This window comes from Chrysoperla carnea, chromosome X (genome assembly GCF_905475395.1).
Source record: "Chrysoperla carnea chromosome X, inChrCarn1.1, whole genome shotgun sequence".
NCBI classification, from domain to species: Eukaryota; Metazoa; Arthropoda; class Insecta; order Neuroptera; family Chrysopidae; genus Chrysoperla; species Chrysoperla carnea.
Window position 1 is genome coordinate 18,877,610 of NC_058342.1, and position 27,421 is coordinate 18,905,030.

Here is a 27,421-nt window from a genome sequence, read left to right on the forward strand (position 1 = left end):
AGGCTTCGATGGTTTCATTGGAATTATTGTAAAATAATTTTTAGAATTGTTTCTCTCTTCCAAAATTGATAAAAAATTAATGGATAACATTTCTCACCATTTCAACCCTCGATATAAAGCGGTGGGGTAAATTTTCAACATTGAATTCAAAAACCCATATGCACAAGCTTTGAAATTTTGGTAAAATTTGGTGCATAAAATATTATCCTTTAATACTTTTACGGAGTACATTTGATTCATTCTATCTCATCTCAGAGTTGACCGTATTCTAGTTTGAGTGAGATAGAATGAGCAAATAATTTATGTGTGTTTGCTAAGGCCAGTGATGGTTAAAACATCGTGTGTAAAACTACATCCATTCGGTATATTCACATGATTAAAACGAGAAATCAATATTGAGAGATGATTTTGTAAATCTTTAGAATATTAGGTTTTTTGATCGTGAACAAAAAAGTTATTATCATTTAGATAACAGATTTCGTACAAACTAATTTTAAGTATTAAAATTGACAATAAACTTTAAAATATTTGTCTATTACTCTTAATTTGTAAATTAGTCTAGAATAATCTTAAATGACAACTTTTTAATTTTTAATAAATATACCAATAAATAATCTGTAAATAATTATTTTTTGAATTAGAACACCTTAACTTGTTCGTTGTATGTCGTCAAACTGTCGAATTGCCAACAATTTGTCGCTAAAGTACGCGCAATAGGCATTTTATAAAATATTGCGTAAAATTTGACTTTACGTCAATTTGACTCCAATTCGACAATTTGACGGCACACATTGAACTATTAAAAAATGCTAATTGGTTGCATACGCTCAGATAATTTAGTCCTCGCTAAAAAAAGTGCGAGTACCAGCACCCAATATATTACAATCTATTTTTTCTTTAAAATATAATAGGGTAGCAATACTACCATTCCGCTCAGTAGGGCTAACTTCAGTTAGTCGCAGTCAATATATAAACCCAACCTTTCATAGGTATCTGAGTTATAAAAACTAGTCGTGAAGTTATTTAATCAAAACATCGTGTGAAATCAATTTTTGCAAGCACGTGGTGGCGTCATAACTGGTGACTGCCATAGAGACTACATATAAAAAATTGTTTTGCAAGAAAAAGATAGATAAAATTAGTTGCTTTTATCCTTCATGTTTATCAATGGATTTGAATGGATTTTTATTTCAGATTTTGTCCTCTATTGTCGTACATTTTCAAATTTTAACGAATGATACATTGAAATAGACTTCAGATCAATAGCTTATGGTCGAATTCGTCAACTTGTCGCTAGAGTTTGTAAGTTTGTAAAACTCATTCGTTATTATAGTTTCTTTGATTGCAAATAATATTATAATTCACGAGTATTTAATGGAAAATAGTTCGTCGCTGTGTTTAATTAACGTAAATACACAGAACTTTGTGTCTTTTATTATTTTGACTATCTGATTTTTACTGTAATTTCTACTTTGTATTTATTATAGAGTTATGTAGTTTTGGAGATTTACGATTGAAGATCGCATGCTCTCTTATTCCATCAGCCATTGGCTGATTGATTTTTTTACATTTTTTTTTCATTTTGATTGTTATCTGCCCCCAGATACTCGGGAGCCCTGGGGTTGTGCCCAATCGTGCCCATGCATTAATACAGCCTTGGTTATTCAATAGACTTTGACATTCAAAGTGTCGCCTCGGTCGAAATATTACACTTTTTTTGGACTAGCTCTCATCCGCTAAGTGTGCAACATGCATTAAAGAAGTTTTAAAAAAATTGGGTTTTTTATTACAAACTGATGTATTATCAATGTAAATGTAAAATATACCGTTACATTGCGAAAATTTTTTTGCGAACTATCTCTTTAAAACGAATTTTATCTACCCAAAACCTTTATATAACGTTCCCAACAATATATGACCCTTAATTCCATATTATGTGATTCATGTCGCAACAGGTTCCGACACGTTTTTTCGTAAAAAAAAATCATTGTTGATTGATAGTAAGTAATGTAAACACAGCTGCTTGTCACTATTGTTAAAGATTCAAGTTGCAATGAAGCGTAAAAAAGCGAAACATCATTAATTTTAGACCAACCTAACCTCAATAACAAACCTCAGTTTAACGAATTACTTGATTTAACAAATATTTACTTGTTTCCTTCCGATTTGTTATATCGAGGTTGAACTGTATTGTAACAAATCGGATAGCGACTAAATTACTTATAGACTTATTCATTTATCTAGACAGTATATTTTAAACATCGCTAAAAAATAGTTCTCAAAAATAGCATGCGTATATCGAACATTTATTTTTCTTAAAGAAAAAATTATACCTCTAATATATAGGATGCATCTATAGTATCGTCGCATTTGCGTCGTATCGGCTAACAACTACGGCCAATATTTTTTATCAAACACAATTAATTTGTTATTTATAAATATTATACAAAATCTATGACGTTTGTTGATTATTTACAGATTATTTATTGTAGGTACCCTTAGTCGTATTAGCTCTTCGTCTTACGCTGAGGGCATACTTAATCTGAGAAAAAGATGTTTGCGCAATTCAGAACATCGTAAAATTGACCTTATCAATTAGTACCTCATAAAAAAGCGATTGTTTTTTATGACCGCGACCGTTTTATCTGCAAATTGCATAATATCTGTCTCTTACCACGAAAAAAAATACATAACGGGTGTTAAATGAACACAGAGGACGACCCCTGTTTTTTCTTCTTAACAAGTTCATTATCATTGTCAATTTCAGATATACTGAATTGCGCAAACTCCTCATTTTCAGCGTGAGGATAAGAGGGAATGCGATTCTTAAATTTGCCATCAAGTGAAAATTGATTTTATGGCATGAAATATAAAACATCTACTTAGCGTATAAATAAATTATTGCGCATATAATTTGTTTAGAATAATGTTTACATAAATATTTTTATAGCATTATTTTTAAAAATTTTTAATTTTTGTCAGTTTGTTTTAAACTTAAATAATTTTAAAAAGAACCAAAATTCATTCACACTTAAATAACGTATGTACGTTATATAATGTATACGTAATTTCCTTTTTTTTTTTCAATAAAAAAACCTACTAAGTTATGATTTAATTTGAATTCACATTTCTTGGTCATTTTTTTTAGGTTAAAATATCTATATTCTTTCAAATATCGCCCAACTTTATTTTAATTAAAAAACAAAAATCACATTTCAAAAAACTTATTTCTCAACAATATTCTTTGTTATACAAATATTTTAATTCTAACAAATTTGTGCTTAAATTTTGTGCTTTTCTAAAAATTAATTCTTAATAAAAAAGGATTCTGTAACTACTCTTAAGAAAAGGTTTTGGTAGGGCGCTTGGCATGAAACCAAGAAGTCCGGGTTCGAGTGTATTTTTTTCAATTCTCTTTAATTAAGATTACTAGACAAGATATTTGTCAATATCTAGTGTACGCTGTATGTATCATATTAAAATCCTAATTATAACCGAGAGACTTTGATGTAAATAAATATCGTATACATGATTAAAGAAAACAAAAGAAATAATAATAAGAAAAGGATTTATTCTTCCGAAAATCAATGATGTAGTTTATAGACATGCCTGATTTTATCTGATGGCAGAAAGAGATGCTATTTTAATATATCATCTAAAACAGATACGTTTTTTTTGGATTATTTTTAACTTACAAAACACACGCTGGACTCGGACTCGAAACAAAAGAAGACTCGCAAAGATGTTCGAGATAGTTTCAAAAGATTTTGAACTTTCGTTGGGATTTTTTTGGACATTCTGAACTATTGAAGAGATTTTCTATTCCGTTCAGAGTTTTAGGAACATTTTGGAAGTACAAAATCTTTTTTATTGAATGTTCAATTATTCTGATGGGAATACATTCACTATTCAAAAGAATGTCGTATTTATTATTTCTCTAGTCTTTTTTTCTGTCACATCGCGAAATCTTCCTCAATCCTTAATCAATTTCCATGATTGAAAAATAGACTTTACCGCTTAGGAGAAAACTAGAGAAATAATATTAGGATTTAATTTTGTTTAGTATGTAAATTGTATATCATACATGTAATAAAATTGCCTATCAAAAAAGAAAGTAAATAACTGTTAATATTTATCAATTATATATTATTTATCTAGCATAAATTTAACCGCGGGTATCGCAGTTAATTCGATTTCGATATAAAAAAACGTTTTTTCTGAGAATTCTATGTTCAATTTGACCATATACTTGATTTCAGCGAGATTATTACATAAAAATAAAACTTTTGCATAAGAATATTTACGGGATCCTTTTATCTTAAACCCTTTTTGATTAGCTAATAAATCTTTATAAAGATTTTTTGTTTTTAATTTCACAAAAGTTACGTATTCGCATGTTCAAATAACATTTGCGTTTTACTTTTATCAATTAATATAATTAACATAAGTAAATCAGTTTGGTTTTGTGTCGAAGAATGTCCTAAAAAACTTGATATATTTATATATATTTTTTTACCACAAAAATCCAAAAAATAATTTTTTTAAATTGGTGTCTCAAAAAATATTTTATTTATTTATTATTATTATTATTATTTTTTTTTTTGTAGCTTTTTCGTTCTAATTTATCAAAAATATAGCTTAAAATTAAATCGAACTATTTTTTTACAAAAATAAAGACTATAATCAAGTTTTTTACAACAATCTTAAATTAAAAATAAGTTCTTAACGTAAAAAGTTTGTTAGACAAAATTATAGATCAAAATGAATCTTTTTTCTCGCTTCCGTCCCGGCGGGGATAAATCCAAATATGAACATATATTTTTGAATATACCGCCTATAACAAAATCGAACTTCTGGCGCTTATTTCGTGACCTTTTCCCTCAAAAAATACATTATTACATATTATCCGTTTATAACAGGTTTGAAAGTCTATTTGTGGCTCTCGATAAAGGAACCCGAGTTTCCTTTTAATTTTTTTGTTATTATATTTTATAAAATTATTATCGTTCCGTACGCGTTTCAAAACGCCTTTTTAATTACTATAATAAATTTGAAAGACTAAGCGCAACGTTGTAAAAAATTTCATTCAATTTAAAAATGTCCGTGCAAGTTAAGAATGATATAACTCATCGAAAACTGCGCGAATGAACATAATTCGACTCGATTCGAGATCGATTTTGAATTTGTAAGAAACAATTTGAATCATTCTTGCTACGGATATAATTTGTAATCTTAAATCGAAGTATCCTGAATTAAAAAAGATTGTCTAAGAGTGACTATCTTTCTTTACTTACATGACGTTAAAACGATTGCGTAATCAACACTGTTTATACTTGATATTTCAACAATTAACTTAGTCGTCAATTGTTTGCTTTCACTTGTTTTAATACCTTTTTGCATACCTTTAAGTATTTGTGGCTCGCGAAAAATTTCAAATTTTGAAAAATGGCTCGGACTCTTAAGGAATTTGGCCACCCTTGGCTTATAAGGACTATTGGATAAAACGACCATAAATGTACGTTCCTCCAATATCGTTATTTGACTGGATCAATTTTGATTAAAAAAAAAAATTTTCAAGATTTCCGTGTGGCAAAAGTATCAAAAAATTCGTTTTGTCTCCTGTCATTAGAAAACGATAGGCATAAGGATTGTAAGTGGCAAAAGAGTTTAAATCACGTATCGCATACGTCGACCCATGTGTCTCAGGTTGTTAAAGCGTACTATCATTCGTACGGTTCGAGTATTGAAAAATGCCATGGATAACAAATACATGAAGAAGGTACACTAAGCGAGGTTAATCCCTCAAAATAATTGATAAGCTGAAATAATTAGTCCAGATTCTGGAACACCTAACTTAACCAGCCCCCTTCGAGGCAGAAGCGAGAAAATAAGCCGCCCAAATCTGTCACTATGGTATGATCTTTAAACAAAAAAACAAAATTGAATTGAAACTACGAAATATTATTTTTTTTAAAATAAACGATTATGAAAATAAGAAAATTAGAATTATGATTACGTTTTTTTTGTTTTTTAAATTAATTTTTTATTGGCACTATTCGTTTTTAATTCGTGAAACGCAAATACGTATGTAAATCAAGGATCTTGTGTATTATGTTTCTATTCATTTTTATCTCAAACGTTCCGTGTTCTGCTTTTTAAACGATTCTGTAACAACTTTTGCGAATGAGATTCCGTTATCGTTAATTATCGCTATTTGTTTTACAGTTTGATAATAATCAGAAAGACCGAAACTTCTTACGATTATTTAAAATAGTTCGGTATAGTGGAATTGCTGATTAATTTTATTAATTCCAAGTTCCGATATTTTATTTAAGACAATAGTTGGTTGTAGGCTACGATGTCTCGATAATTTAAAAAAAAAAATCGTTTTAATCGTTAATTTTTAAAAAATAAACCGTTAATTAGCTGTGCCCATAGACACCGGGAAGAGTAATAATGCAGGTAAAAATAGATGCCCTAGATGCTCCAGGAATTATCGCTGAAAATAATCGTGCCGGCGTTACGTCTGTGCTTGCGCCTTCGTTCATGTGGACTACATTCTCTATAAGGTAAAATACTTTTTTGTGGAAAAAAGAGCCTTTTCGTAACTAGCTAGGCTACCTCTCTTCTAAATGATCCAGCAGTTTTAATATGTAAATTGGATTTTACTCACAATTTTTGAAAATATGAATTTTGACAGTCCTTTCAAAAGTTCAAACAAACTCAATAATGTAAGACTTTGGGAACGTGTATCTAGCGTAATATTCACTTAAGAAAAAACTCCAAGTACGCCAAGTTCTATTGAAGTTGACGACGATATCTATTATTGTCTGCGTTTGATCCTTATAACTAAAAAAGTTGATATTTGTAAAACTGGAGAGAACGAGCACAATCGTGAAGAGCTTAAGTTTCAGAAAAGTTGATGGAAGTACTTTTGTTCTACTTAACAAAAACTATCAGAAATTTTGAGTGAAAGTCAAACTTACTCATAAAAGCTGCGGTGTCCTTTCATTAAAGACAAGTTCAGAGGTTTGATGTGAAAAGCTACCAAATAGATCAACGTAAATTGATTTACTTCCTAAACTTCTTACGGACATGACGAAATTATAAAAACTCCATCTTTTACCAGTTGTCAATGGAACCATAAAAATGGAAAGCATATGTAAAATCCCATTTTTTCTAACACGGAAGTGTACAATCATGTCAGTCGTAACCTAATGTTAGAAATTCTTAAGTCGCTCAAAATATAGCAAAGCAAACACGATATTCTACTCAAAGTGAATCTTGATGTAAAAAATATTTCAAAGAGAAATTACAATAATATTACGAAAACTAGTGTTTTTCCTGAGCTACTTTTTAGAATATCAATATGTTCAGTCGATTTAATCCACAATTTCGATATTTCAAAACGAAATATTGTCGCTAAGTAGTTGCAGAATCGAATTACAGTCAAAATCGGTCATTGACATCGCTTATCGACGAGTCGATAATTACGACACGAATTGGCAACCCGACCCGACCTTTTTATTTCGTTTTTCTTAGAAGAAAAGCGGAAGTTTTTAATTTATCTAGGAAATTTAACCCCCTGAACACCAAAATGTGAATCAAATTTATTAAATGTCACGTTTCTGAGTTATGATGTGAAAACTGTTTCATATACATGCTCATGGAACAATTTTTGTTACCATACTCGTGATCAGAAGTTCAATTTGATAGAAAATAAATATTTTGATCACGAGTATTAAAAAAAATTGTTATTTGTCGCATACTGTAATTTATCGCATACGTTTACAGCGACTATAAGTGTAGGTCCCTTCAATGTCTTTATAACCAGTTTTGACTGTATTAAGCAATTTAAAAACAAGAATAAAGAAACAAAAAATGATTAAATTTCTTACATATTAGATTAGGATTAAGCGTATTTAATATAAATTTAGTTTTCTTGTTAAATTTAAACGTAACTTTTCTTCTTTGGGTCCCATTATGGTTTTTTTCCTAAAATTTATATTTTTTAAGTTCATATTTTGTTTGTTTGGGTTACATTTAAATATTTTAATTTTTGAGTACTCAAATTTTCTCATATTTTCATATAGAAAAATAATTATCTCATTATGTGTGTATGTATGTGTTTTTCTAACAAAATCTTTCATGAAAATTTTTATTGTGAAAATACAGTAAAAATCCGTAAAATGTGGGTGCTCTCCAATCCAGAGAGCCTAATAAAAATTCTCATAGAACACGATTTATTTTTCATTTTTTCCCAAAAATTTTGAGCCTCATTCACATCTTCAGGGGGGAAGTGAAACTTCTTTAGTTATAGTATTTTATTTTGAAATAGATTAATTCGATTTATAGGTTAAAAATATTTTATTTATTTATTTAGAAGAATACGCCTTTTATTATGGGCTCTTAAGGTAGTACGAGCACCAAGGTAATATTAGACTTATGGTTGAAATTATTTGTACCTTATTTTCAACTTTGACGATGAATTTTCTTAAAATTCGATATCTGCCTTGGTTTTCGAAATAACGAAAGCTAAATAATTCAACAAAATATTCAATTTTTGATATTTTGAAAATTACTCAAGATAGCGAAAAGTTTTATTCTTACTTTTCGTCAAGTTTTAACATAATTCACCACCAAAATTGAAATATAATTATTTGGAAATTTTTCTGGAAATTCTTAATTTTGCGTATCTTTTATTCACTGTATATAACTCACTTTGTCAAGCCCAATCCTTTAACTTGACATAAAATTTCAAACAGAGAAACTCCTAAAGAAGTTCCACCTCAAAACATTCAATGTTATTTTCTGTAACTCGAATCTCTTCTTAAACGGGTATTCACTGTATTTTTATGTATAAAAAATCATACGAATTGTACAAAAAATTTGAAATTTTCGTCGATTTTGATTTCTATGTAATATTTAAATGAAATATTTTGCTTATATTATGTATGATCTTTTTTTCCAAAAAAGATAACGGTAATTTGTCTCCGTAAAATTATTTTTATGAAATGAAATCACAACATCTATAAAAATGTGGACTCAAAATAACTGTACGATATTGAATTCTATGGCGTTAAATCTTTATGATGATGTATATGCACTAATGATGATTTTGATTTTAAGCTTCGTTGTTTATTAAATGAAGCACGATTTACATTTGACGTTGATGTATTTACAATGCCTGCTTCACTATCGACAGTCGCTTCTTTTTCAGTTGGTGAACCTAACGTTAAACTTGACAAACTTGATGATAAATTCATGTTTGAACTAACGCTTAACATTGATGGATACTGTTGAATTTTACATGCCGATGAATCACCCGATTCAAATTCAGCGGGTAAACATGTTTCAACCATTGCTTCTAAGCAATTTACAAATAATTCACTGCTTTCTGCATTGCAAGCACACTGAAAAAAAGAAAAAAAAACTTCGATGAAAAAATAATATTACGAAATAAATATATGAGTTGTCCCAAAACTATCACGTTAGAAGAGTAGAGTGATATAGAGAAGATTCTAAGAAAACAGTTCCTTTGCAGGTTTTTATCCACTGTACTATTAATGTGATAATATACTCTAGATCGACGTGTGCGGAGTTCCGCTCCCGTAGTTACCGTAACCCGTGGCTAAAAACAACAAACAATAAATTTTGTAGAAAAATGGTGAATTATTAGGGGAAGATGTATTAAAAAATAGTAAGTATATGTCTAGAATATTGGGAGAGCATCTGTAAAAACTAACATGTTTGCCTAATAAACTTTATTTTAATTATTCAAATTTATTAAAATTTATGATATTTTTCAAATTATTTGTCTAGTGTGTACATTTTTAGACCATGCGTATATTTTTCGCCAAACCGAGACAAAATGAGCTTGAAAATGAAGAGTGAATCATGAAATTTGATAAAGGAGTAAAGAAGATACGGATAGGACAGAAAGAAACTTGCTGTGACAAAACCATGTATATATATTCACTCTCGCCTCCAAAGCTTATTTTTATTAAAAAGCTTCGTCAGGCATTTAAGGATGTTCCCTCGCCAGCAATAGAAAAAAATAAATTAGTAGATAAGGATCCGAATTTTTAGTATGTTATAGTTCACGAAATATATTATTGTATAAAACAAAAATTTGGGTACCTTACCGTCAATTAAGAGAGTTTTTACTAATTAAAAATACACTAAATAACATAACCTGTTATGAGGATGGTATGTTATTTAGTGTATTTTTAATTAATAAAAACTCTCTTAATTGAACGGTAAGGTACCCAAATTTTTGTTTTATACAATAATATATTTCGTTAACTATAACATACTAAAAATTCGGATCCTTATCTACTAATTTATTTTTCTATTATTGCCGAGGGAACATCCTTAAGAACTTATCCTGAGAATTAGAAAATATTTATTTTCGCTAATAACATACTCTGGGAAATTTATTTATAATAAAATAACACGTTGAATTATAACCAGTTGTTTGAATTTTTGACAAAGTTGAGTTTAAAGTTAGTATAAAATTCCCGATTTTCAATTAAAAAAAAGTCTTTTTTTTGTGTTGTTTTCCTTTTTGCTTCCGGAATATCGATTTTGAACGAAATTATCAAGGGAATGAAATTTGCGATGTTAATTAGAAAATATTAATTTTCGTTAATATGCATACACAGCAAACTGACGTCATGACCACAGATAAATAAATCAATTATTAAATAAATCAATCGATCGAATAAAAATTTTCTGTTTTTAAGAGGTTTATTAGCACTATAGAATGTAATGGAGACACTTTCAAAAATGGGTGTAACACCCTATTGTATATCTTCTCTTTACCACTCTGCTCTTGAAATGCGGTAGTTTTCGGATAACCTGTACATAGAGTATTGACCTGTTTAATTTAAATGGGCCAATTTTTGAAAATCGGTCTAGTTGGGGTTCCTCACGATTTAAAAAGTTACATTTATTCTTAAATACTTCTATATTAATAAAATTGAAATGCTGTTTGTATTAATTCGATTTCAATGTTACTGTCGTGAGAAAGTTCAGTGTCATTGTCTTGGGTTCATTTTAGGCCATTTTTTGTCACGATTTTTGGAAGTAAGTTGAGCAAATGTAATCGGAAGTTTATATTATAAATTGACAAACACAAACACATAATTACAAAAACATACGATGACAAACGTACACAGTGTTAGAAAAGTGGCAGAATAATTCGAAAAAAAGACTAATTTTAGAAAAAAAGATTTTATACAAAAGTTGTGGGGTTCCAAGAGTTTTATTAAATTCAGATCTTGACTTTCAAGATCATCAAAAATTGAACATTTGCTGATAACTGTAAAGAAGTAGTGGAAAACTATTCCTTGAAACAGTTTTAAATATGAAAAAGCCAACAAATTTTGTTCGGAACATTTTTTCGAGAACTGAATAGATCCGACAGAAATTGAAAAGAGACAGAGAAATTTAATGATTTTTAGGTTAAAAACGATAGAGATAAAAAAACTGACCATTTAAAGACTAACTATCTTGTCAGATATTGAGCAAGAGTTCATTTTGACCTAGAAAGTCAAGTTCAATTTTAAGATCTGAACTTATTACAACTCTTTAACCCTCCAAATTTTGTATAAGACTTTTGTTTTTTGTAAAATTATTACTTTTCGAGCTCTTTCGCTGTTACTTTTCTAACATCCTGTAATTTATAACACTCACATTGAAAAAGTTTTATAAGAATTGTTTTTTTTTCACACGAAATTTTTCTTATGTGGGATTTCGATGGGATTTTTTCACTTGGGATTTCAATGAGACTTGGTTCATTATTTTCTTTGGAAAAGTCTGGTAAAAGGTTTCTGCGAATAATTTCAGGAGAAAATTTACTTTGTATAAAAGTATAAAGGCATATTCCTATTCACCGGCACCGAATTTGGCCCAGATATAATTATCCAAAATTTTCACGCATTTTCAAACAGCTGAATTTCTTTGAAAAACGTGTTTTTTCAAGTTTTTGAATCAGTAATGTTTATTATTTGCTAACGCTTTGTACCGAAAGTTTTGAAATTGTGTCAACATTTATGATAATTCTATCTGGACGAAATTTTGAAGAAAGATAATGGCTTCGTTCTTAAAGGCATAAGTAGTGAAGTTTCACTCAACAGATATACACCAAACAATGTTGCCAACTTAAAAAAAATTCTCCCCAAAGTTTTCAATGAAAAGCTTTAAAACTTCCAAAAACTGTTCAATGAAAATCCCTAAATTTATTAAAACTTAAACTAGGGTACTATATCTCCGTTTGGATTTGATGATAATAGACTTGCTAATCATAAACGCTGCTATCAATTCGATTATACCAGATGCGGCACGAAAACTTTTTGATTTTTATTTGCCCCCAAACAGCAGTAGGAGGTCGGACGTTCGTGGTCGTGATGTTTCGTAAGAGCGACTTCTAAAATTTTGTTTATTGTGAGAAACCAAAGTAGTCCAGCATTGAACTAGAGAGAAACACCCGTTTGCCGTAGAAGCCGCCTATTTTCCAATTATGTACATCAAACGAACTTTTCGCACTTGTTTCCATTCTGCACGAGAATGATGTTCTTGTTTGTAATTGCTTATTTCTTGGGTGAATACTTAACACGTCTTGGGAAAGGAACTTTTTTGATCGCTCAAAAACATTCAAGAGTTAAGATGGTCAAACTTACTGTCTGCTGAGTGCACGTAAACAATTGTTTTTGTAGATAACAAAACTCAAAATTAATTTTTATAAAATATAAGGATTATTCTTATTTTTTTTAAATTAATTATTTAAAATTATACATCCGGTCACGTGACAGCAAACACCAATCAGATGTACTTTGACGCCTTTTAAGACGCCACGAAACTCTACACTGTTTTAGCAGTAAATTTGAATTGAACTGAAAAAAAAATTCTTAATACCAACCGATAAGAGTTTGTCATGAGTTGTTTGTATGAAAGTAATATACTCTCTAACAAATTTCAAATATTGTTGTTTATAAGGAAAGTATATTATGCATTGTTTTTTTATTTCGAAAACTAATGGCATAAGCTGTTATAAATTGTTTTTGTGCCGCAACTTGTACATTGTTTTTGATGGTATGTCGAACAAAAAAATTTTAATTTTATAATAAATTTAAAATTCCCAAAAAGAAAACCCAAATGAAAAAATACACCTTAATTAAGGGAAAATCCCCCTAAGTTGACAACATTGACACCAAAACTTACATTGGTGAATTCCGGGAATATTAGTTATCGTCTTTCAAGGTATTAATTATGTGTAAGCAAATAGATGTGAAGATGCTCATCGTGATTGGTGGTTGTATAGTGCTCACATTTTGTTCAAATCGGTGGCATTATGTGACCTGATCCTTGGATAAACAATTAATAGTATCGTAATTCTTGCACGGCTAAGACAATTGGAAACAGTAAATACATCCTGCAATCCTCTATTTTTTTTTTCAACTACAATCGAACCTCAACAATTTGGAATGCTTGATAACTCGATTTGTTTCAGATCCTTTTCACTATTTCTCTTTGAAATTGGTCATTATTGTGATTAAGTCTCTAAGTTAGATATTTCAAACTATTAGTTGTTTCTTATTGCTCAGACAATCAATACAAAATAAATCATTTTTCCGTTCCGTAAAATATTCACCAGTATACTGGCCAGTTCTAATGATGCCATACTGGTCAATCGTTCCGAAATATACTGGCCAGTGCGTGTATATATTATGCTTAAACATATATTCTTATTATATTCGTCAATTACGAGTAAGTCTTTTTCAGACGCCATTATTCCTTCTTAATGAACAATAAATAAATAAATTTCTTGCACAAACACTCGGTAAACACATGTACACTATCATGCCCTTTTTACCAGTACAATATGGTGTAGTATACCAGTACAATATGGCGTCGATTTCTGACGCCATGAGCACCGGCCAGTATACTGGTGAATATTACGGAACATAGCCTATATTAACGCATAAAATAAAGTATATAACCTCGAAATATTTCTTTCTGTCCTGATTTTATGAGACCGGAATTTTTTTTGTTATCTACCATGTTATCTATCTAACAAAGTTATCGAAATCGGTTCGATATCGAAAGTTCAGCTTATTAAGACTCAACCAAAAATGATTTAATTTTTTTAAACCCCATTGGGTATCATATTTTGGACCATTCTAAGCATTTTTCAACCTTTGACATTTTTTATCTTACCACGCCGTTTTAGTCTATTTAAAGGTGTAACAAAAAAACACCGAATAAATAAAATCGAAGAAACCGCTTATTACCTTCTGAAACATTTTTCAACGTGTTCTTTATGTTTAAATATCAGTATCTTTATGTTAACTAGTTCAGCTAACTTGCGCAAATTCACTAATTCATTAACCCTCTCTGAAACTGGGTAAAACTCCCCAAAAATGCCGTCTTTATTTCTACACATGCTGGGAGGAAAAAGATCCACAAGTGAAGTTTATAAAACTCCAGAAAAATGCGGTTTTTTCCTTGTATCTCTATCCAAACTGAATCGATTTTCTTGAAATTTGGCTAAACATTCTCGGTTAAATTATCTTTTACACAAACAACAAAATATCAAAATCAGTTAATCCGTTTAAGAGCTACGATTCCACAGATAGATGGTATACATAGCAGTCAAATTTTAACACCCCTCTTTTTGCGGCCGAGGTCAAAAATACCCTCTTTTCTTAAACATACTTCTATGTTCTAGAAGGATGCAGTTATTCTACATTTCTATATACCTTACAAATTGACAAAAAAAAAAAAAAAAAAAAAAAACGGCGAGGCGGGAGGCGCGAGCTTCAACCACCATCTTGGAAATCACATTTTCTCAAATATCTCGTGAACCGTGCATCGTATGACAAAAATAGAAGGAATTTTCATATTAAATTTATAGTCGAAACATCAAAATAATCCTTAATTTAGTTAATAACTTTTTGATTGAAAAACACATCTATTTTAAACGCTTCTATTTCAAGAGTCCAAAAGTGTTATTTCTGGATGAAATACAAGTTACTTTAAAGTCCAGATCTCGAAAATAGCAAGGAAAGATAAAAATTATCGAAAAAAAAACAAATATTTTGCGTTGAATCTCATAAAAATCAGGATTCGAGAAACCAAATTTCAAAGTAAATACCTTTTTTTATTCATTTCTTCGATTAATAGATATGTTGAAGATTCTATAACTTCTTTAAGTTTAGACTGATAATTTGAATATCAATCATAAAAACTTACTCCAGTATTTGTGTCGAGGTTTGACTGTAGTTGTACTGATTTAACTACATATTGTGTTTGTTTATTTGAATTCTTAAAAAGATAAGGACAGCTTTAAAATAAAATATGTGATTTTGTCATTTTCCTGTGGTGATTTTCCTGGAATATTCCACATTCAAAGACTATAAAATTTTGAAAAATAATTTAAGGAATACCGAGCGCATGATAAAATACCGATCGTTAACAAAATCATTTTATATATCACTAATTTTGTTAATATTTAAAAAAATCATTTTCAGGTTACGTTTTTTGGGTCTAGTATGTAAAATCATTATTTTGCGTTTAAAGAGACCGAATTCAAGCGAGAAAACTGATAAAATTTGTCAACGTAATGGTAGAAATTATTTGCACCACTAGCGTCGCTCTTTTGCACCGGATTGCATTGGACGAAATAAATACGAGCACATACGAACGAAGTACTACGTTATATTTTTACAAAATTTGCCCGATACAAAAGGAACACAACCGACATCTTATGACAGAAATTTGTTTACATGGAATTCGGTCTTTTTGTGTAGTCTCCATGGACCCGATTATTAAATACTGGCCCATTTACAACAAATATACGAATACGACAAGGATGTAAATATGCCAATTAGATTAGATTATTTGTGAATAAACTTGGATAAAATTGCAACAGAAAAACTTTAAAACCTAATTTCTTTGAAATCAATAATGGTCTAATAAAATAAAGTAGAATATCATGGTAATAAAAAAAAAATTAATGTATTTTTGAAATTTTCCTCAGTTGTTTATAAGGTTGTAAACACTCGAATTCAAATCAAATTCTCAGGGGCGTACCTAAATCCCTTTTTTGGAGGGTAGTTGGTATGGAGGGGGGTTTAGTCAGCTTTTTACAAATTACAAAAAAACTATGCATCAAATAAAAAATAAGTTCAATTAAAAAAAAAAAAAAAAAACTTTTGTTTGAAATATTTTTTTCTAAACATCCCTTTTTACCCGTTTTTCTAGAATGTTTCACAAAACCACTAGTTGAAGTTAACCTGAAAAAATCAACATACTTTTTTATAGTTTTGGAGAAAATGGACACCAAAGTTTTTTCCTAAGTTGCTCCCCCGACAGGTAAACAGTGATGTTTACGAATGAATGATTCAAATAAAAGTTGTTAATTTGTTTTATAAGAAATAACTTTTACATTTAAACTTTTGTTCTATCTCTAACGCTTTACAAGATGGGTACTTTTTCATTTGATTGAATGAGAAAAAAAAATCCATTTTAAAATTGGCATATTTGAAGTTAGAAAGTGGAAAAAAAAAAAAAAAAAAAAACGAAAATATGCACAAATACTTAGCTAGAACTTTAAACAAAATGAAGTATATTTGATGCATATTTTTATTTGTAATTTGTAAAAAAAAAAACTGATTAAAACTCCCAATTACCCCTCAAAAAGGGACTTAGGTACGGTCTTGAGATGTCAACTTTTTTTTACAAAGTGTTTACACCCTAATAAACAACTGTGGAAAATTTCAAAGATGCATTAATTTTTTCCTTTTAGATATTTAGTTTATAGTATAGGAGTTCGCAACGTTTTCGAGAGAGAATTTTATTATTGCTGATTTTATGATATGTTGTCCCCCTTGCTCTTTTTGTTAGAGCTTGGGCCATCTGGCTACCGGAAGTGGTTGCGTTTAGTACTGCGCAGCCTTAATGTACAGGTCATAATACTAAATTTAAAAGAATTTTATTATGTCTGTAATTTTAATATTATATTATTTAAGTGTACAAAAACCTTAAATTAATTTGCCAGACGTTAATTCGGTTGCTAAACCTTGAAAAAAAGCGAAAAAGTTATGAAAAATTAATGACATTTGTTCAATATATATCTTATGTTTTGATTTATTTGAAGCGTGGTAAATGGTTGTGGTCGTTAATGGTCATAATTTTAGTGAATACTAGCTCCGAGTTCGAATCCAGCAGCAGTCGCAATTTTTTTTTTTTTAATTTTGTTATATTAATTGAATTTTTTTAAATTTATTTAGTTTTTGTTATATTGAACGTTTCTTATCTTATTTTTTTGATAACTCTGTACGGTTTTAATTACGAATTAAAGTTCAGTTTTAAAGACGATACAGAGTTATGAAACGTTCAATACAATAAAAATTAAATAAATTAAAAAATTACATAAGATAATAAATTGAAGAAAAAAAAATGTGACTGCTGCTGGATTCGAACTCGGAACTAGCAATCACTAAAATACACAGCCATTTACCACACTCAAAGAAAACCATAACATAAGATATATATTTAACAAATGTCATTTATTTTTCATAACTTTTTCGCTTTTTTTCAAGGTTTAGCAACCGAATTAACGTCTGGCAAATTAATTTTAGGTTTTTGTATACTTAAATAACATAATATTAAAATTACAGACATAATAAAATTCTTTTAAAATTTAGTATTATGACCTGTACATTTAGGCTGCGCAGTGCTAAACGCAACCACTTCTGGCAGCCAGATGGCCCAAATTCTAACAGATAGAGCAAGGGAAACAACATATCATATACTCAGCAACAATAAAATTCTTTTTTGCCGACGTTGCGAGCTCCTCTACCATAAATTGTACTATAATAATTGATTTGAAAAAATATATAAACATTTTGATGTAATACAACCATTTCTAGTTAAATTTAATCTAAATATGGTGAATTTACACCAGAGCGACAAGCGATAAACAAATTTTACAATTAACTCTATGGAATCATGCTTGAATGATAAATCTAATAAAAAAACTTTTCCTTGAGAATCGCATTAGCCATCTTTATATCTACAGATGTAGTATAGTACATCTGTTGATATAAATGTAGACCAACACTGATGTTTACTTATGTACGCTGATGTACGTTGATGTACTTAGATAATCTATTGTACATCAATTGTGATGTAAGTAGATCTACACTGATGAACAATTTTACCATTTTTTTATTTAAAAAAAATCATCGGAAATATCTTGATATATAGCCCAGTTGAAATCGTGAATTAAGGATGTACGAGCACCAAGGCAATTTTAAATAAAAAGCTTGATTTTGTTTAAATATGTTGGCCTAAGTCTAAATGAATTTTGAAAATATTAGGCGGGTGGTGCCCGATTAAGGGGGGAGGGTGTCCGATTATAATAATAATAATGGGGTTTAACCTCCGTTTCTCTGACATATGCGCCTATAACAGAGGCCACCCACATCATTATTTGTTAATCTTTATTTATTTAACTTCATACATGTTTACAATTACAATTTGATGTGGGTGGATTCGGCTGCTACGTTCTCATCCAAGCGACGACAATGTAATCAATTCTACCGCCCTCATTATTATTATTTATTAAATTGTTCACACTGCCGCTGCCTGGATTCGAACCCGCAACCTAAGTCTAAATACACGACCGGTCTGAGTCTAATGCCTTAGACCGCTCGGCCATTTAGGCCCATAGGTGTCCGATTATATAAATAAATAAATGACTTCAAAAGTGGGCATATTTAACATTGGTTTTATGGTTAAACGGTAGATGGATGATAGGTTTTGAAAAAACTATTTAATTAAATTTAAGGTTAAAACCTTAATAAATTAATGAAAAAAAAAACCGTTGTGCCCGACTAATAAAGGATATATGAGCACGGTAGTCGGGTTACAAATTTAAAAAATATATTTTTTCAATTTTGTTTGTGAATTATATTATAACTTGACAATATAAGACGAAAAGTAAGAATCAAACTTTTTGGTATCTGGAGTAATTTTCAAAATATCGAAACTTGAAACTCTTGTTTAAATATTTAGCTTTCAATATTTCGAAAACCAAGGCAGATATCGAAAAATTGTATTCTTATTTTTCGTCTACATTCATAGATTAAGTTAGAGTGGCTGTCCTGGGGTGGGACACACTTAGACCATAGAGTCCGTTGTGATATCGAAATAGGATTGGCCCATTCCCGGCTACTACTACATGAACCATTTGGAGTTAGGAGCAGCAGGAGTGCTTTGACGTCAACGGACTTCAAGTCGGAGAAATCGTGAAAGCAAAGCTGGCTCAAGTGAGTCCACCTCCTCGTAGCAAGAGCTAGTGACAGAGAAGGTGGGACATCGTTTCTTCCTCAGCCTCACTGTGACAGCTCCTGCAGTAGTTATGATACACTGTCAGGCCCAGGCGTTCAGCGTGCCTGCCACCTAGCCAGTGTCCCCTGTAGTAGCCGCAACAATTTTGCTAATAGAGGCCTTTGGAAGTGATATAAGATCTTCGAAACGCCTAGGTTTGTACTCAGACCATATCTGTCTTATAATACTACAAGAACGTTCCTCCCTCCATCTAAAATTCGCCTTTTTTAAGTTTTAAGATATCCTCTTTGAGGAGCAACTTGCAGTCTGCATTCATGAAGTTATAACAAAATTCATCATCAAAGTTGAAAACAAGGTACAAAAATTTGTAACCCTAAGTTTAAAATGACCTTGGTACTCGCACTTCCTTAAAATTTGACAGAATTCTTTCACCCGCTTAGCACTCAATGTGTTTTTTTGTTATAGTTTCTAGTTTCTAGTTCCTATTCAAATTCCCACTTTCACAGTTTCACCCGCAGAGCAGTTTTTCAAAAATCAACTTTGTACACGAAATTGGAGGTCAAAATTTTTATTCAAAGGATTATATGACTTCATATAGTTATTTGGGCAATTCCGTCGCTTATCGTTTGTCGCTCGCCGTTGGTCGATCTTATGTGAATTCATCTTTAAAAATAAATTTATTACATACCTTTGAAAATGATCCAGCAAAACGCCACAAACCACCAAATCCACAACTTTGTATGTAATGCAATTGTTGTTGACCTGAGTCCTCAGATGCAATCATATTTTGGATAATACTTTGGACAGCATTTAAAATTACTTGATCATGACATTGCTGTACGATATTATTGATTTTTTGGTCAAGTAAATTATTTCTATAAGTTTAAAAATCGATTCGATTAAAATCATTTAGAGAGATGTTTTCTTACTTAGATATGAATTGTTACAAAATTTTTAAGCACATTTTTGTTTGGAAAGCGAATATGTTGCTCCAAAAAGCTCGAACAGAAATTTTTTATAGCTCATTTTTAAGAAAAATAAACAAGTTTTCGAGTGGTCCTAACAAATTTTTAAAATATAATTTTTAAAATTTTGGTACACTGAAAAAAAAATTGTTAATACCAACCGATATAAGGTTGTCTCAACCTCATCGCGAAATTATATATAGCGAATGGTGCCACGAATGTGATACAACTCCCGTAAGAGGGTGAGTGGTGAAGTTGACACAAACGCACGAGTTGTTGGTATGAAAGTAATATAATGTCTTAACAAATTTCAAATATTGTTGTTTTAAAATGCAACATAGTTTTAAACAATCTTTTTTTTATCTATTTAAAAAAAATTAAATTTCTTCAAGTCGGATTTGAACCACTGACATATATTGATTTTAGTGTCCTAAGTCTACAGCTTCACCAACTGCGTTATCGATGCTTGTTGATTATGACAAAAATAAAAGGTAAATGTTATAAAAATGATCAATATTTTTATTTCAAACTCTGTGTTAACTGGTAAGAATAATCTTCATAAAGTTGCCTCAATCACATATGGACTAGACATGATAGATATGCGATTATAATAACCAAATACTCTATTTGAAGCAAAACGCAAAGAAGTTTTCTTTTAATTCATCGATTCGCTTTATTTACACGATTGTATATTTTAACTAAGTACAATTTTACTTTCCATCAATAAAATGACTTTAAACTAAAATCAATCTCTTTCATAGAAATAATGATTTTGTTTATTAGTTAACTTCAGTGATTTTGTATCAATGAATTCATATTTTAAATGCAATCCCATTCTATTGTAAATACAAGCTTTAGCTGTACTTGTTCCAATCTTTAGGTAATTGTTTGAAAGTAAAAGGTTGTCATTATTTTAATTTTTTTCAGTGTACGCTTTTAAACTTCATATAAAATTTAGAAATAACATTTCTCACCCTTTCAACCCTCCGTGCAAAGCGACAAGGCGGGATAAACTAATAGATTCCAAAATTAGAAAGTAAAAGTTTTCAAAACGAGCTATTGCAATTTGAAACAGCTTTTTAAAATTATGGTAAATTTTTGTGTTAAAAAAATTTCCCTTTAATATTTTGGTTGTGTATATTACGTGTGGACCAATAGCAAATCAAAAATAAAAATTTAACAATTCAAATTAATTATTAGAAGTAGAAAATTATTAACTCACATGACCGGAAAAATTCGTGGAAATACAACAGAACCTTCAGCTAAATATTGATATAAAATTCTCAATTCACGTTCGTCTGTACTATATTTAACTAAAGTAGCTAATACAGTTAACACTAATGCTTGTGTTGATTCATTTAATACTTCAGGATCTAATAATATATTATTTTCATTACTCACTGATACTCTCGCACTTCGGTCCTAAAATATTTCATTTCAATATGTAGCGAATTTCCATAATAATTATAATTAATTTTGTATTATTTATAGATAGCATTTTACTAGAAATTGATTGAATAACTTTTTAATGAAATTGATTCATTGAATTCTTTTGCTATTTTGTATGGAATTTCATTCAAAAATATCAATAAGAATCATTTTTTCGATTCGTTTAGAAGCATGATTACTCAAAAATCACTAAGTGAAACAAAATGCGTACAAATTTTGACTTAATTTTCTGCTTTGTGTCAGTTTTTCGAATTATGTTTCTATAGTATGGCACCTGACCGCAAAAATTATTTTGTCTTATTGTTTGTCAGCCACTATTAAAAGGTGGTGAAAAATGTAATTATCAACCATGCCATCTATGAGCAGTTGTCGCTTTTCACTGTAATATGCATTTTCCGTGTTTATTTTCAATTTCCATATCCAGATCTTTTCTAAGAATTGAAAGTTTGTGCCTCGAAATACCTAATTATATGTATAGTTAAATACATAGCAAAGGTCATGTAATGTAATGTAATTTCTGAAGAAGTCTCAATAAAGAGACGAAACGTCCAACTGTAATATTCTCATCATAATTTTGATAATTATAATTTATAGTTGCTGAAGAAGTCTCAATAAAGAGATGAAACGTCCAACTGAATCAACTATAATGTTCTGATTTGATATTCCCAGTCCAACTTACCTGAGATTCAATTTGTTTGTAAAAAGTTATTCCGATTATCTTCATTTTTTACCGAAGGTAAATTTCAGCTACCTTTAAAAACTGATGGGCCAAAACTTTTTTCCTTGGAATTGTTTAGCTTAAAAACAATTACTTTCGGCTCTTCGTAACATACAAAAATTGTTACTCTCGACTCTTCGCAACATATAAAATGACAAAAAGTTTTTTTTACCTGTTTCTGCTAACTAAGATTTTAACATGGAAATTGAAAATAAACCCGAACCATTTTTAATAGTGGCCGGTAAAAGATAAAACAAGATATAAGAAAGAATTTTTGAGAAAAATCCAGGTTGAAATAAATACCACAATACTCAAAATAAAGTTGGATATTAAATAATCAATTTCTAAAGAGTTATTCAATCTCGCACCACTCTATTTATACACAATTCAACAAAATTTTAAAAAATATTAATTATTATATTCGAAATAAATCATAAAAATTATTCGGATAGCCAATTATTGTAGACGTTTTCATATAGATTTCTCAACTTTTATAATTAAGAAAACCGTTTTACATTTATTGATTTAGTCCAACAAATCGTTTATAGTAAAATTTATAGATGTACCAACTTGGCCAGAATGCTCGTTCGACCAGTCAATGGGAAGAGAATTGAGAGGTTATTGGTTCAAGTTCCAAAAGGGGAAGTTTTTTTATTTATACTTGACGAGCAAACGAGCAAATGGTCGGCCATGCTCGGGGTGAGAGGAGGGTATTCTGTAGTATTCCGGTTACGACCTTCAAACAAATATCGGTATAGTTACTATAATAGTCGGTTATAGACGTATTATCTTTTCAATTCTAACCCATTTGTCCACTTACATTAAAATACAAAACGGGGGTAAAACTCTTATTATTTATGGTAGAATTAATTTTGTCCATTTACAAATTTGCAGACATTCCTCGGCACCGAATTTGGCCCAAATACAAAAAACCCGATAACAAATGCATTTGGCACGTTTTCCATGATTTTAGTTTGTCCACTTACAGGAATTGAATGTCCTGTTTAATTTAGCTTAGTTTTCTTCTATCTTCCTATTTCCTTTATTCTTTTTTTTAATCTTTTTCCTTTCTATTGAGACTTACCTAACTTAATTTGCTAAGAACTGTGTTCGTTCTTAATGGCAATATATAGCAGTTTTAATTTAAAAAAAAAAAAACTTTGTTCGGTCTTTATAGCCAAGACTGCGCTTGTAGAATAAAATTATGTCAGCCCCACCGAGAAGCAGAAATGACACGTTTACCAAGAGAGCATTTTATACATAAATAAACGTTTGGTTTTACCTTTCTGGATAAATTTCATTAACAGACTTATATTAAATATAGACTGACAACCATTGTAAAAAAAATAGATACTTAATTGAGCGTCGATTTGCCTTTGTGTTTTTATATAGAGCTCTGAACATGTGGGTAAGATCGTTCGCCAGTTTTAGGACAATGTCAAATGGACAAAGTATTTTCAAATACTTTTTGAAAAGGTTACTGTTTTTATTACTAATTTGTTAATAACTCATTTTTATGGAATATACATCACATAATTGTTCGACACATAATTTCGTGAATTAAATATTCTTTAACTTTGTAAATCACAACCTCTACATAATTTTATATAAATTTATTTTTTATATAAACATTCACATAATTACTGATTTAAATTTGTTAGAAAATATTATTAAATTTTCAATGTAAGCCATAGAATTATATATCCATCCATAAAATCATACAACTCTTCCAACTTTTTGAATCGTTATATCTCTATTTAATTATCTGATCTACAATTTTCGTCTGAACTAATTTTATGATAAAATTAACCGTTTCGCTGAAAATCGTGGCAAACCAATTTTTGTGAACTTTGACCACGCGTAAATTTTTTCAAACATCTCGGATCGATAAGGACTTTTTAGATTTCATTTATGATGGTGTTTTGATCAATCCTAACAAATTCCAGTTGGGTGTGAATTTTTGTAACTTCGGATGAACTGGTCGGGTAAGAAGATAGAAAAAGTTTAAATAACATATACCATTTGAAAAATAAAAGTTATTTATGTTTTAAATCAAGCGTGAGCAAAATGCTCATGACTCGAGTGCGGACGGGTTAAAAACATATTGTCTATTTGACATGAGCACAAAAACAATTAGAGACAGAACTCAAATAAATAAATTCCCCCACTGATTTTTTATACTATTAACTTATACGAATGAACACACTGACAAATCGGCTTACATAATACGAGAGGACCATGAAGACTATAAGAGAAGGAGACTTAACTTTGGATTTCGGAAAATGCATTCGATGGGCTCATATACGTTCGGCACTTGTAAGTTCGCTTATGTAAATCTGGCGGCGCAGATTGTATCTCACGACCATGCGTATATACTATGATGATATACGCTATAGTCGTAAGATACAATCAGCGCCGCCAAATTCAGATAAGTGAACTTATAAGTGCCGGACGTATAACGGCCCACTCAAAGCCAGATTTAAGTCCCCTTCTCTTATTATCTTCATGGAGAGGAACATAACGCACTTTTTCATGGCCTATATTTCAAATAAGCCTGCAGTTTGATTAAATAAAATTTGATTAAAATTATTTAATTGGCTCAACCAAAGTGGAATAATTTTTATGATTTAATTAATTGTTTTTACAGAAATAAAACTCATGCACAAAAATATATATTCCAATACAAATCAAATAAAAAAATACACAGAAAATTATATATATTCAACAAACTTAACCCGTTACAACAAAATTCCCGAATAAAATTGAAAAAACAAAAAAAAATTTCTAAGTCGAAATGTGCATATTATAATGAGATGTGATGTGATGGAAAATACTCTAAAATGTGAGAGGTTTTATGATGATTTTCAAAATAGTTACCTTGGATGATACTGAATCAGCAATGGATTTCCTTTCTTTAGCAGTTGGTACTGAGAAAGAACGTTGTGTTTTGAAGAGAATGCGAGCATTCTAATGGTACGTATTTTATTAGATTTTTTATTTTTTTAATGTTTTTTACCATTATTTTTATTTCAGGAATACAACAGTCAATGTAGATATTAGTAGAGGACAACAAATGTGTATACAGAGGCAGGCAGGATAACAGACAATAACAGCAGCCATTTTTTTTAAAACATAAACGTTAAAAATGCATCACACAAAATCTAATAATATTTAGTGACAATAAAAAAAAAATTTAACAAAACAAATTACCAGAATGTTTAAATTGATCTAAAATTTAATTCGAATTTTCTTTAAAATATTTATTTATTTATTTAATATATAAGCATCGATTTTGGAACTGGGTGATAGAGGGCTTGTATCCTGACAATGGAAGTTTGTTAATTATAATTAACGGAATGGCTAATTGATTATATACTCAAAAAAAATATTTGTTTAAAAAAAGAAAAATTTGTTTAACGCAAAATTCTACCAAAATTCCAAACAGAGAAAAATCATTAAATTTTGAATCACAATTGCAACTTTGAAACTTGTATTTTCTAGTTTTGGAATTTATTACTCAAAAGTTTTATCATTATTTGCACGGTCAGACTTTGCACGGAGGATTGAAATGGTGAAAAATGTTATCCCTAAGGATTAGAAGCGTACCAAAATTTTAAAAATTATTTTACAACAATTCTGTACGAGCTTTTTGGACCAAGATATTCGTTTTCCAAGCAACCTTTTTTTAGGCCCTTGCAAAACATATCAAAAAACAATATGCCAGGGCTTAAGAGAAGCCAGTTGAGGTTTTAAAATGGCATGAAAAAAATTTTCAATGCGATAACTATTTCAAAAGATATAGAATTTTAAATTCAGAAGTGTCAATTTTGGTTAAAAAACTAATATCTAGATCCAAAAAGCTCGTACGGTCTCTCTTCTTTTCAAGAAAAATTAACCATCTTTCGAGTGAATTTAAACAATTTTTTTGTAAAATAATTAGCAAATTGCTGAATAATTAGCATATTTTTTTGCAATCTTTGCGGGAATTCGCTTAGCTAACGCAGCTCCTGCGCTAAGAATAATTTTTTTTTAATTTTGGTACCTTTCTAAACTTATAAAATTTAGAGATAACATTTCTCACTCTTTCAACCATACATGCAAAGCGGCAAGGAGTGATAACAATTTTTGGACTCCAAAACTAAAATGTTCAATTTTTCAAGCGAGCTATTGCGGTTTCAAATTACATAATTCGTAAAGATACAGCTGTTTGAAATTTTGTGTTAAAATAATTTTCCTTTAATACTTTGGTTGCGTATATTAGTCTGTTCTTTTTACAGTATATTAAGTGTAAATAAAAAAGAAAGTAAAACTGTACTGCTTTAGGAACCGTAAAGCGAAGAAAAACACAGAACCTCCTATGTTAAAGACAGTCGAATTTACAAAAGCTTGAATGTTACGTTAAAGGACTGACGGTAAAGAGCGTTCCATGACACTCATACTCATTGAATTGAATTTAATCAGTCACAAAAGCGAAAATGGAAAATCTATGAAATAAGAGAGGCAATTAGACTTATAAAAAATATCGGAAAATCACCCATGAATGCAGTAACTTATCCTCAAAAAACCATACTACATTTAAATAAGATGACGATATTAAAAATGGTGTATTCATAATTGATTACTGAATGGATTTTATTCTGGAAATATGTGCAGGAGTGTCCCTCGAATGTAAAGCCAAGTCGGCGGGACGGGGGGGGGGCGAGTTTCATCCACCATCTTGGAAAATACTTTTTATCAAATATCTCCTGAACCGATCGTACGAAAAAATACTTTTGTCAACAACTTTTGTCGCTACAGTCGACAGTTTTCGAGTTAAAGCGATTTAAGCAATTAAATTGTATTAACCTTTGTTTGCACTATTTTACGTAAACCGGCCAGAAGCCAAGCTTGTTAAGGCGTCTTAACCTATGACTACTGGCTGGAAGGTTGC

At 30.0% G+C, this 27,421-nt stretch overlaps 1 protein-coding gene across 1 annotated transcript in view; it reads right to left on the bottom strand.

The window, feature by feature from the left end:
• Positions 1-9,071: 9,071 nt before the first annotated feature.
• Positions 9,072-27,421, bottom strand: part of LOC123302989 (neurofibromin) — a 70,400-nt gene continuing 52,050 nt past the window's right edge. The window contains exons 16-18 of the mRNA XM_044886084.1: positions 21,547-21,746; positions 20,048-20,234; positions 9,072-9,413 (exon numbers count right to left, since the gene is read on the bottom strand). Of these exons, the coding sequence (XP_044742019.1) occupies positions 9,072-9,413; positions 20,048-20,234; positions 21,547-21,746 (729 nt within the window). The remainder of the gene's footprint in view (positions 9,414-20,047; positions 20,235-21,546; positions 21,747-27,421) is intronic.